Raw genomic sequence first — 13,101 nt, forward strand, 5'->3', positions numbered from 1 at the left:
TAGAGTTAATTAGTTGATTCAGATGATTAGGTTAATAGCTCGTTTAGAGAACCTTTTCATGATATGCTAATTTTTCGAGATAGGAATTTTGGGTTTTCATGAGCTGTATGTCAAAATCATCAATATTAAAACAATAAAAGGCTTGAACTACTTCAGTTGGTGTGTAATGAATCTAAAATATATGAAAGTCTAATGTTTATCAGTACATTACAGAAAATAATGAACTTTATCACAATATGCTAATTTTTATAGAAGGACCTGTAAGTGTGTGGGGTCCTGACTCTCCCTCGACAGATTATATTGGGGCAGAGATGTAATTGGAGGAAATGACTGGAAATCTCCTTTAAATGGGGGGGTTTCTGCTTTCCCCATATCAACGACCTATGCCCAGGATAGGTCATCAATATCAGATCAGTGGGGGTCAGATATCCCGGCACCCCTGCCGATCAGCCGTATGAAGAGAACGTAGCACTCCTGTGAGCGCTGCATTGTAGTTGCTGCACATCTGCTCGCCGTCGACATTGCAGCAGTGAACAGTGTAATTACAGTTCCTCTGTCTCATTCATTTAAATGGTACTGAACAATTGTAGCTACACTCTGCCCCATTCTAGTAAGCTGGAATTACACCTGCTTGCTGCTGGAATGTCGATAGCAAGCAGGTAAACCGTGATGAGAACGTAGCACTCATACGAGCACTGCGCGCAGTCTCCCGATACAGCTGATCGGCGGGGGTGCCGGGTGTCGGACCCCGCTACTCAGATATTCGTGACCTATCCTGAGGATAAGTCCTATAATATGGGGAAAGCAGAAAACTGCTTTAAGATCTCGGCCTACAGTGATTAAATGGAAAAATCATTGTCATCACTTAGATACGGAAAATCATGACAAATTTATACATTAGAAAGGTCATATTTTATTTTATTATACTATGAATAATTCAATGTCCAGCATGTGGAAAGCTCTCTGAGTAATCAAACCCTATCACAGTTTATTGTCAGCCTACATTGATTATTTTGCCCTCCCTATATGACGATATCTTCACACTGACCTAGTTCATATTGAGTGTACTGTGAGGATTATTATATTACCCAACCAGCTCTGTTAACCACTTCAGTACCAGAGAGGGCTTACTGTTCTTCATTACCGAGCCTGTTTCGTTGGAGTCTTTTACTTGTTATGTTCTGCATTTAGAGAGCTATGACATTTAGATTTTTACTAAAATTACAGTGATACAAGTATGTACAGTTTTTAGATTTTACTACTTTTACATGATAATGTTACATTTTAAAGAAAAAAAAAATACGTTTTTATGTTGCTGCATTCCAGGAGCAGGAACTTTTAAATTTTTTCATTGATGTAGGGCTTGTTTTTAGGGGGAAGTTTTTCAATAAAATCATTTGGGGGTACATATAAAAGGATCCATTCACACGTCCGTAGTGTATTGCAGATCCGCAATACACCAGGCCGGCACCCCCATAGAACTACCTATTCTTGTCCATAGGACATCATTTTTTTCCAGAGCTGCGGACCGGAAGATCGGGGGCGCCCTCCGGAAATGCAGATGTGGACAGCACTCTGTGTGCTGTCTGCATTTATTCCTGCCCCATAGAGAATGAATGGGTCCACACCCGTTCTACAATTTGCGGAACAGATGCGGACCCATTCTACAGATGTGTGAATGGATCCTTAATGACAGATTAACTGTTTTTAGGAAGTATGGATATAAATCTTGCATCGATTTTATCCTTTTTTCCACATTATTTACTGTGTTGTTTAAATGTTGTGTTGTCTTATTAATTGAATAAATTGTTATGACCGACTGCTTTGATCGCTATTGACTGTGGCATCTAAGGGTTTATTGCAACATTGCTGTCCTGCTAGGCCTTCCCAATTATTTGTAAGGACACAGCCCCTATTTCCCTAGGACAGCAGCTAAGTATCGAGGTCCTACTAGCACAACCCTACCAATCTACTAGCCAGTGGGACATTTAGGAAAGGGGGTATCTAAGCTGAACAATTCTTTTTTGCACAGTTTTCTTTTGCACTTAGTTTCCTTTGTGCATATGGTAAATTAAACATAAGATCTAAATAAATGAAATGTAAAAAAGTTAAACATTTTCTGGCAGATAAAAAGCTCTTCAACATGTTCTGCCTGGTAGTTCAGATAAAGTCTGAAGAAGTGTGACACTGCTACAAACTATACGGAAAACCCCCAAACCGCTGAGATTTTGACCATAGAGATGCTTTTCTGAATTTCTCTGTTTGCCTTGAAAAGATGGATACTATAGTCAATGGCTTCTGATTTACCCAAGAGAAGGCTTAAAAATGGTGGCATCATGTATGGCAGCAGCAGAGCTGGCCATTAAGAGACTGTGATGATGGGCAGGAGGGGACGTCTTTGGGACCTTGTCCCATACTTTTTTCTTTAAAAACAAAAATAATTCTGTATATAGATAAGTATGTGCATCTGTGTGTACAGGATCAGAGAGCTGCTGGAAGCTGGCAAATTACTTCCTATGCTTTAGGCAGGGGCCTCCTTAGTACACAAAGAGGGGGAATTTCTCAAGACTGGTGTTTCATATACCAGTCCTGATCTCCTTTGCAATGGAGCAAGATACATCTAATTTGTTAAGGATTGAGGATTAGGCTTCTTAAAAAGGGATTGTCCGGGTTCAGAGCTGAACCCGGACATATCCCCATCTTCCCCAACGCAGTTCCTCAGACATTTCATACTCCGATGCTCTTCTTTGTCCTGCGCTGAATCGTGTAGGGCAAGAGCTTTTTCGGGAGAGCCGGTGACGTACCGGGCTCTCCATGGGTAAGCTAGGCGGAGTCTTCCATCTAGCAGTGAGCCCAGTAACATAGTACATAAGGTTAAAAAAAGACATTTGTCCATCCAGTTCAGCCTGTCATCCTGCAAGTTGATCCAGAGGAAGGCAAAAAAAAACTGTGAGGTAGAAGCCAATTTTCCTCACTTTAGGGGAATAAAAATTCCTTCCCGACTCCAATCAGGCAATCAGAATAAATCCCTGGATCAACGATCTCTCCCTAGTAGCTATAGCCTGTAATATTATTACGCTCCAGAAATACATCCAGGCCCCTCTTGAATTCCTTTATTGTACTCACCATCACCACCTCCTCAGGCAGAGAGTTCCATATTCTCACTGCTCTTACCGTAAAGAATCCTCTTCTATGTTTGTGTACAAACCTTCTTTCCTCCAGACGCAGAGGATGTCACCTCGTCACAGTCACCGTCCTGGGAATGAATAGATGATGGGAGAGATCTCTGTACTGACCCCTGATATATTTATATCAGTCACCGACACTAATGAGCGGGCTTAAGTGCTGCCCTAGCCTGTAAAACTGCTAAGGCAGAGCTAAAGCCTGCCCATTAGTGCCGGGGACGTCACCGAAAACACTGCTAGGCGGAAGCTCAGAACCCAGACAGACAATCTCATTAATAAATGAGGAATATCGCTGCCTCCTCATGCGGCAGAAAGTCATTATGCCAGCTATGGTGTAAATTATAGTTAGTTTGCTGGGCTTCTTGATGCCTTGCCCCTAACACGGCCACGCTACACCCCTCCTTCCCCTAGAAAAGTGCGATGTGGTATAAAATCCCCAAAGAGTCACAATTTTTTTGTGCAAATGGTTTCCAACTTTTTGACTCTACTTTTCCGGCAGCCAGGGGTTGATAATTTCACAGGATGTGTACCGTACTATACTGTAGAGACGTGTTACTAGACAGCCAATCAGTGCATGCACTTAATACCGCACCTGTTGATTGGCTCTACTTGCTAGCAATGTAATATGCTGATTGGTTGATCATTTATATGTTAGGGATTGAAAAATCCCCCCAGTCTGCTTGGCCGGAGGCCCAGGGAAAGTAGTCCAGAATACTTTACCAGCCCCTACACCAAGTTTCTTTGTAGTGAGAATGGGGTGGGGGATGAATTTCAGGGTTTTCCAATTGGTAGTATGATTGGGAATCAGAACATGCGGTTCGTGTTATCTGGTGCTTTATCCAGATTTTCTTTTAGCATCAAGTAATGGTCTTCCTGGATGAATAAAAAAAAATCAAACCCAAGTCTTAATTTCTACTTTTAGAAAGACATTATAGATCTTCCCTACCTCTCAATGACAATAACAGGCATCTGGAAATAGCTTGCCTGGAAGAGTCTGCTGCTAGCATATTGCACTGATGGCCTTCTGTCCAAGTAGGTATCGGGGCAAAAAGCAAGTTTAATCCGATGTAGCTGTGATCTTTATAATTAGTCTTGTTGTAAGCTGGTTAGTAAACTCTGAAATATTCCACCCTGTAACATGCAGGGAATAGAGATGGATTTGGACGTGGTCGTATGGAGTTCATTGTACTCATGCTATCATTTTCAGGACAACTAATCATGAGGTTCCCTAGCCGCCTTCTTTTTTCTTGGGCTACGTTTACATCTCAGAGGTCCAGCCTGCTGGACTTCACCATATCCAGCAATGCCAGATAGGGCCACGTATCGCCGAATTCCCATTGACTACAATATCATCCGATGGGGATCCGGACAATCTTCAGCATAAATGCCGGCTTTCGGCCAAACAAAAAGTCAAGTATACAGGACTTCTTGTCCGGCCAAAAAAAAGCATTTCTGCTGGAATGCAGTGGATCCCCATCGGATCACACTGTAGTCAACAGGGATCTGGCTGCTTCCTCGCAGCTTATTTAGCACAGGACTGTCCATTGGATAACTGCTGTGCTTGGTATTGCAGTGCAGCCACATTCAGTGCACCTAGGCCACATGACCAATAAACCTCAGTTGCCTAGGAAGAGACCACAATGCTCACAGCGTGCCAAGGACTCTTTAAATAGCTGATTGGCAGGGTTGCTGGGTGTCGGAACCCTTCTGATCAAGTATTAATCACTTATCCTGAGGGCCAACATATTCCACAGTGCTTTACAGACATTGTCATCACTCTAGGGAGGCTTTTAATCTAAATTCCCCATCAGTATCTCTTTGGAGTGTGGGAGGAAACAGGTACTCATAAGAAACGCATGCAAACACTGGAAGAACATATAAACTCCATGCACTGGAACTTAAAAAGAAAACCTTTAACTTGGTCAAAACTACCAATAGCCTCCTTTTAAGAGGAGAGTACTACTTTTTTACACCTTTTTTTTTTTCTTCCCCATTTTAGGAAACAATGCAGCATCTGGCAGTTTTCCAGCTATATGATGTTTATCACATCATATAGCTGGAAAACTGTGCCAGATGCTGCATTGTTTCCTAAAACGGGGAATAAAAAAAAAAAAAAAAAAAGTGTAAAAAAAAGTAGTACTCTCCTCTTAAAAGGACAATGTACCCTTTACCCAGTGTGCTAAGTCACTGCAGCATCCAAGTCACAAGCCACATGGAATTTTGATCATTTAATACCAGTGGACACACACATGTCCTGACCATGTGAACATCTCGGTGCAGGACTGACCACAGTTACAGTATAGTCATCAGAGCTGTGTTGTGACAAGCCATGGACCAGTTGTGTCAATCATGAGACCAGGAGAGATTTTCATCCACAGAGTAATCAATGAAGGTTCCCATCAAATAATAGCAAACATGGATCATAAAAAACAGAGCAGTTCATACATCGTATATGCCAATGAATAGTGTTGAGCGAACTTGTGTTTTAAATTTGGCGTCCAACGTTTGGGTTATCGAAGAATCGTGTTATGGATTCCGCTACCATGGACCATAACAGAATTTAGAATCCATAACACAATTCTTCGATAACCCGAACTTTAGACGCCGAATTTAAAACACAAGTTCGCTCAACACTACCAATGAATAAAGTACTGTCAACTGTTCTCAGTCCACAAGTACTACGCGGGCCCAATTCAATGTGAATCCGATGAGGAGAAAAGAAAAAAAATTGGTGGTGGCGGTGTTCCATTAGTATAAAAAAAATCTCCTTGTGCAGTATTAAGTCCTTCTTAAAGGGAGTATGTGACCTTTATGTCCATTTGTTGATATTCTGAGCCCCCGAAAAATGTATTTTGATTCATATGCACACTAGTTGGGCAGTCCCCATTGCTGATGGTTCCTAGGCACTTCCAACTGAATTGAACCCCGCTCCTCTTTTTGGTGCCTTATCTCCACCTTCTTCTGGTCCCAACGCCAGCACCTTTGGAGCAGGTTACAAACTAGCCTAATGCCCATTCAAAGTACTTGCTAACCCAATAAACACATTTCAGAACCATCGAGTAATAGAACAATTCTAAAGTAAGCTAATGAATACACATAACAAGCTGCTTTCCAGTGCAAGAATACAGGCTCAGTCGTTCTACAACTGCAAGACAAGAAGCAAATTGTCAAATAATAAATCCATACCTGGACACTCGCCATCCACATCATATCCCACTGATCCCTTTAACTGATGGAGGTTTTGAATTTTCTCTGAAGTAGAAGACTAGAAGAAACACCAATGAATGCAACATTAGTTGAAAATTTAGAAATGAAAAATAAAATCCAATTTCTTCAAATCTTCAAGGTAGAAGGTGTTGCCCCACACTGGGAAAATATTACAAGGGGTGTACGGTATATATAAAAAAAAAAATGCCACAGTGTCTCATTTCCAGCGACTCCTACCCCTGCGGCTTCCAGTTACTTGCCATTTACACATGTCACCTCTGAGGCCACTGAATGGACGGCAATGGTCAAAATTGTGTACACGGAATGTCACCACATGTGATCTGTTGGGGACTGGAAGCAGCAGGAACGGGAACCAGAACAGTGACAAGGTTAGTCCTCTGGATAGGTCATCAGTATCTAAATTGGTGTGGGTCTGACGCCTGGGACCTCCACCAATCAGCTGTTTGAGAAGGTAGAGGTTCTTTTGCAGTAGCACCACAGCCTTCTCTTAGCTTTTCCTAGACCAGTGACCACACATTCATCTGTCACGTGGCCCAGGTGCAGGTCAGCCCCAAAGAAGTGAATAGGGCTGAGCACAATACCAAGAGCAGTCGCTATACAATGTATGGCAGTGTGCTTGGTAAGCACTGAAAAGGCCGCAGTGATCACAATAGCGCCGATGCCTTCTAAACCAGCTGATCGGTGGGGGTCCCGGGTATCCAGAGAATAGGTCACCAGTTTTAAAATCCTGGAAAACTCTTTTAAAAACAGAAAACACAGATACTTTCCTCCACCGACCCCCCACCGCTGCCCTTCTGACACTGCCTAGGTCCCTACTGCTCTTGGCACACAGGAAATGCAGAGTAATGACCTCTCAATATTCCCTGCATGTCGAAATGGAAGTAGAGAGCAGTGGAGGCCCGGGCAATGCCGGAACAGCAGCTGTGGAGGATCGGTGGGGGAAAGGGTCTCACGTTTGATGTCTTTAGTCCCCTCTGGCACCAATGCAAACATTTTTAAAACTGCATTTGAAAAAAAGAAACACAAGCATTTATGCCTCTGTTTTCAATGCAGCAGCAGTTTTTACAAGTGAATCCCCTTTATTTATTTCACTTTTGCATCCAAAGAGAAAACTGCGTAAAAAATGTATGTGTTTTTTCCAATGTGGTTCTCATTGTACCTCAACCTCAAGGGTATGAACATACCCTAGTACAGCAGCAAACTGCTTATACAGTGTGAATGAACTATGTACTTACCTGCCATATAGAGGCCTGCGGTCTGTGAGGGAGAAATGAAACAAACATAATAAGAAAGGATTTTCAGCCTCCACGTCTTATGCTGAACAGAAACTGGCACAAATACTAAATGTCTAATATTTCCAGCCTTTGTGAATACCAGCTCATAGGGGACAGCTGTGCCTGCTTAGATTTTTTTCTCAATGTTTTAATTCTACAACACGGTATCTATTAGGTATCATTTTATGTGCATTTTTCAAATTCTAGTGTGACATAACAATGCCAGATTGGCTCTGTACTTGAATAGGAAGGAGCCTTCCCACTGAAGTAAATGGGATGGCTTCTTCTAATTACACAGCTCACCGCTGCAATGTCAACAATGAAGGGAGCGCTGGCACGGTAGTAGTGCCACATCCTTCTCTGGCTTTTCCTAGGCCGTGTGACCACACGTTGATCGGTCACATGGCCTAGGAAGTGAATGGAGCTGAGCCGTGATACCAAGCACAGCCGCTATACAATGTACAACGCTGTGCCGGGGTTCCCAGGTGTTGGACCCCCACCAAGTGTTAGTTCCTTTCTGGAGGCAAATATGGATATCAGAATAAATCCCCGGATCAACAACCCATCTCCAGAAACACAGTGCCAAAAATCTGCAATAGATTTTTAGATTCAAAAAAGGTCATTTAGGCCTGCCTGGAAATTGTTTAATGAATATATTACAAAATGAATTGGCAGAGTTCTATAGACTGACGCTCTTAGGGCCTGTTCACATGGAGAGTTTTCCGCAGAACTTTGGTGCAGACTTTTGAATGGGAGGCAGTGCTCACCACTGCCTCCCATTCAAAAGTCTGCACCAAAGATCATGGAGCCGGCCAGTTAAAGCTGTGGCTGCGTCAAAATCAGACATGTACCTTCTTAGTGTGTCTGCAACTATAGGCTGCAACTCTGAGATCCTAAGCGCTGCCCCTCCATTGAGGCAGTAAGTGGCCGCTGGCGGGTTTTTGGAGTGGCTGTCTGTAAACAGACCCTTACATCAGGGCATCATGCACACAGTCTTATCAGTTTTTTGGATCCTTGAATGGATTGCTTCTGTGTGCATACCATTTATTTCACACTCCCGTCCTATGAAATGACTATTCTTGTCCACAAACATTGACAATAGCAGGAGTGGTGGGATTCTTTAATTGGGCACACAATCTTGCAAGCAGTTTTATTTGCAACACATTACTAGTTGTGCCCGAATGTCTCTGTACAACATGAATATTTTATTGTTCATGGCGGCATTTTAGCCAAGTGGAAAAAAACTCTATATTACTGTGAGTAAATGTATAAAATAGACATTTAACAGGCACATCTTGTACATGAGTAATGAGGTCACAACCTTTCCATGCTCTAAGAACACACTTCTCCATATTACACAAGAGCATTCTGCATTCAGATGGATATTACTTTTCATTTATAATTTACATGACGTAAGTTAAAGGAGTTTTCCGGGATTTAAAGATTGATGACCTATCCTCATGTACAGTGTTCATTTTAGGACATGGCCAGATTGATATCTGGCCATGTCCTAAAATGAATACTGTACATGAGGATAGGCCTAATTACCGTATTTTTCACCATATAAGACACACTTTTTTCTCCCATGAGAGTCCTGATTACCAAATCCACATAAAACCATCTGGCAATATAATGTAAAACTAAAAACTAATTGGACAAAAAAGTATATATATGAACTCTGTCTCATCTAGTTGTTTCAACATGTTTGTAGTAGCAAATTAAGTCAAATAAGTATATGAAAACTTACTCCTGATGTGATCCGCATATGTTAGACAGCATTTCCAGCTCTTGGCGGCTTAGATCATTCTCTGAGGGGGAGGGCAGTGATGCAGATTTGGTTTTCTTCCATTTTGTTTCTGTATAGTTTAAGGGAGAGCAAGATTTCAACGTTACGGAGGAAAAATAAAGGCAATATTAAAGGGGTAATTCAGGTATAAGATGTTATTCCCTATGCATAAGGTCCAGTGGAGGTCCTATTGCTGGGACTCCCATAAATCACAAGAACAGGGGCCCCATAGCCTCTAGTGCTTCCCCTGAAATAGATGGAGAGGCTGGTCGGAAATCCATGCCACCACGGCATTGATTTCTATGGGATTACGGGAGATAGCCAGGCACTGTACTTCTGATCATTGGGGGTCTCAGCAGTAGGACCCCCATTGACCTCATAGTTATCCCCTATCCTGCAGATAAAGAATAACTCCTTATAACCGGAATACTCATTTTATAACTTTGAACTTCTGCCCTAATCAGTAAGGACCGGACAATATAAAACTTTCTTGAAGGAAGACTATAATCAGTCCATGTAAACTACAGCAACAATCTAGATACTCCCAATGGGTCAGGAGCATAACCCTCTGTAAATTTTGCATTGTGCAGGTAAAAGAGAAATTAGTTTAAGAATGCCATGGCTCTTAGACATTTAGTTATGTCCTATTCAAACTATATCCAAGCAAATCGCACAATTGCATGTTATAATAATGGACAAGATGATAACAAAATGATAATTATTAGGATGTAGATGGTAGTGGTCCCAACCTGTACGCTTAGGTATATTCCAGACCAATACATATGTCAGTACACACCACCTTCCATTAGAAAATGGGGTTGTCACTAGAAAGAAGAACACAACCTTGGAAACTTAATTTATTGCAAAACATAAAAGGGGTTTTCTGTCATCCTCAGGATAGGTCATCAGTATCAGAAAGGCAGCGGTCCAACACTTGGGAACCCTGGCGATCAGCTGCTTTGCCTAGGCCAGTGACAACACGTTCATCATTCACGTGGCCTAGACGCAGCTCAGCACCATTGAAATGAATGGGGCCGAGCGCTATACAATGTACAGCGCTGTGTTTGGCGAGCTATGAGAAGGCTGCGGCACTCACAGGAGCGCTGGCTCCTTCTCAAACAGCTGATTGGTAAGGGTCCCAGGTGTTGGACCACCACCGATCAGATACTGATGACCTATCCAGAGGATAGTTCACCAGTAGAAAAATTTCAACAAAAAAAAACCCTTTTAAAGGCTATGGACACCTTTTTTTTATTGCATTTTACTCATTTTGGGCAAAAAATTCTGTTTTCAACTTTATTGAAAATGTTCAGACATTTCTGAGATACAAAGGTTAAATCTGTGCCAGTCTTTTTTCCTGAATTCCGTCATCTGAGGGGTCACGTGTTGCTCTTATCCAAACTATGAATGTTGGATGTCTAAATATCATGCCTCAGTAATTAAGACGATTTTAACAGGTTGTGCCACAATGGGTAATTACCACCTATGGCCTCCACCACTTGACCTCCTGCCATCACTGTAACTGAAGCCCACATTCCTCCACATTGGACGACCACATTGAGGAAAAGACCAAATGCAGTAGTGGGCGATCACAAACCATTCCCCTCAATTCAATATGTGTGGGGCTGATTAAAACTGTAACGTCATATCTACGTAAGTCGCTTTGAAAGGACAGGCATCCGGAGTTCAACCGCTGCTCAACCTCTGCCTAAGACATCTTGAACAGGAACGTATTTTCATTCCGTGTCCTTTCCGGGTTTTTTTTGCGGAGCATATACGGAACCATTCATTTCAACGGGTCCGTAAAAAAAAACTAAAAATTTTTTATGTTTTTTTAAAATTAATTCAAATTAAAAAGGAAGGTACTCCATGTGCATTCCATTTACGCAAAATAGAACATGCCCCATTATTGTCCGCATTACGGACAAGGATAGTGCTGTTCTATTAGGGGCCAGCTCTTCCGTTCTGCAAAATACAGAATGCACAGGGATGTCATCCATATTTTTTGCGGATCCTATTTTTGCGGACCGCAAAATACATATGGTCGTGTGCAAGAGGCCCAAGTGTGTTTGTGCAGCAAGGAGGCGGAACGCTCTTTCTAGTGATTGGGGGGAGTTTTAGCCGTGGGGTCGCACTGATCAGACACATACCACCTAGCCTGTGGATAGGTGATATATTTCCATTATGGTGCAACAGCGTCAAGAGAAAAAGAAACCTGAGTAAATGAAAATGACGACCTGAAAGCAGAATAATCCCACTTTACTAGAGTTTTACTAGAGTTTTCCAAAAAGGTTTCTGAACTTATGAAACTTTTTCAATTCTGCAGTGTGTGATCCAAAACATTTATATGGACATCTTTTCACAGACTCATGCACAGAGCGGCTCGGCATAGAGTTTCTAGACATCCAGAAAGCATTTTAAAAAATGAAACAAGAACATAACAAAACAAACAGTATTGATCCACTAGAGCATTTCTTACACGAAGAGCATGTGAATGGCACCAATTATAAATTCTAAGCTGTACACCGTGCTCATTTACTCACCCCACTGCTCCTGAATAGCAGACAGATTGGCAAGCAGCTGCTCGTGATAGACTCGCTCCAGCTGGATGAACTGCATTCCTTTCTCATCTGAATGAGCAGTCAAGAATCATTTCCTTGTAATGCCAAATATGAAACTGGAAAGGCACCTGCACTAATGTGCTAAATAACGTTAGCGTTCAAATTAAAGGAGCTGTTCAGGATTTTAACAAAAATGTCTAATAGCAGAAAATTTAAAAAGTGGTTGTCCAGTTTAGTTTTCTTTATTAGTTCTGGAGGCAACTTCAGTCTCCAGAACTTATCTGTTGGGCTTTGGACCCCCTTGCATCACGCTGTCCCCAATGGAGCTTGCAATCCAAGTTCCCTATCAGTATATCTTTGGAGTGTGGGAGAAAACTGGAGTACCCCACACAAACACGAGGAGAACATACAAACTCCATGCAGATGTTGTCCTTTGTCAGACTTGAAGCCAGGACCTCAGCGCTACAAGGCACCAGTACTACACAATATCTGCTTATTTATTAGCCAATAGACTGAAGACTTGAGGAGCCAGAGAAGTAGGAATGTCAGGGTACTTTTACACTAGCGTTAGTTTTATCCGGCAGGCAGTTCCGTCGTCGGAGCTGCCTGCCGGATCCGCCGATCAGTGTGACAACTGACAGCATTTGTAGACGGAACGGATCAATCTCTCCGCTTGTCATGGGGATGGACGGATCTGTCTTGCAGTCTTTTTCACAGTATTCCCGGATCAGCCCTTCAGTTGTTTTGCAATGCCGGATCCGGCACTAATGCAAGTCAATGGGAATTAATGCCGGATTCGGCATTCCAGCGACTGATCAGGCATTTTGGACAGACATAATACCGCAGCATGCTGCGGTATTATGTCCAGCCAAAACGCCTGACAGTGACTGAATGGAAGGCATACTGATGCAAACTGAACGGATTTCTATCCATTCAGAATGCATTGGGATATGCCTGATCAGTTCTTTTCCGGCATAGAGCCCTTTTGACAGAACTCTATGCCGGAAAATAATAACGCTAGTGTGAAAGTACCCTTACCCAAAAAGTTAGGCACTAATGTCTAAGTG

The 13,101-nt window shown here is 42.3% G+C and overlaps 1 protein-coding gene across 2 annotated transcripts in view; it reads right to left on the minus strand.

Annotated features, from left to right (window-relative positions):
- CNST (consortin, connexin sorting protein) overlaps window positions 1-13,101 on the minus strand; it is a 101,606-nt gene that overhangs the window by 30,574 nt on the left and 57,931 nt on the right. For both annotated transcript variants that reach the window (XM_044291929.1, XM_044291930.1), the window contains exons 5-8: window positions 12,017-12,103; window positions 9,435-9,543; window positions 7,649-7,670; window positions 6,372-6,450 (exon numbers count right to left, since the gene is read on the minus strand). In XM_044291929.1, coding sequence (XP_044147864.1) covers window positions 6,372-6,450; window positions 7,649-7,670; window positions 9,435-9,543; window positions 12,017-12,103 — 297 coding nt within the window. The remainder of the gene's footprint in view (window positions 1-6,371; window positions 6,451-7,648; window positions 7,671-9,434; window positions 9,544-12,016; window positions 12,104-13,101) is intronic.

This window comes from Bufo gargarizans, chromosome 4, assembly GCF_014858855.1.
Source record: "Bufo gargarizans isolate SCDJY-AF-19 chromosome 4, ASM1485885v1, whole genome shotgun sequence".
NCBI classification, from domain to species: Eukaryota; Metazoa; Chordata; class Amphibia; order Anura; family Bufonidae; genus Bufo; species Bufo gargarizans.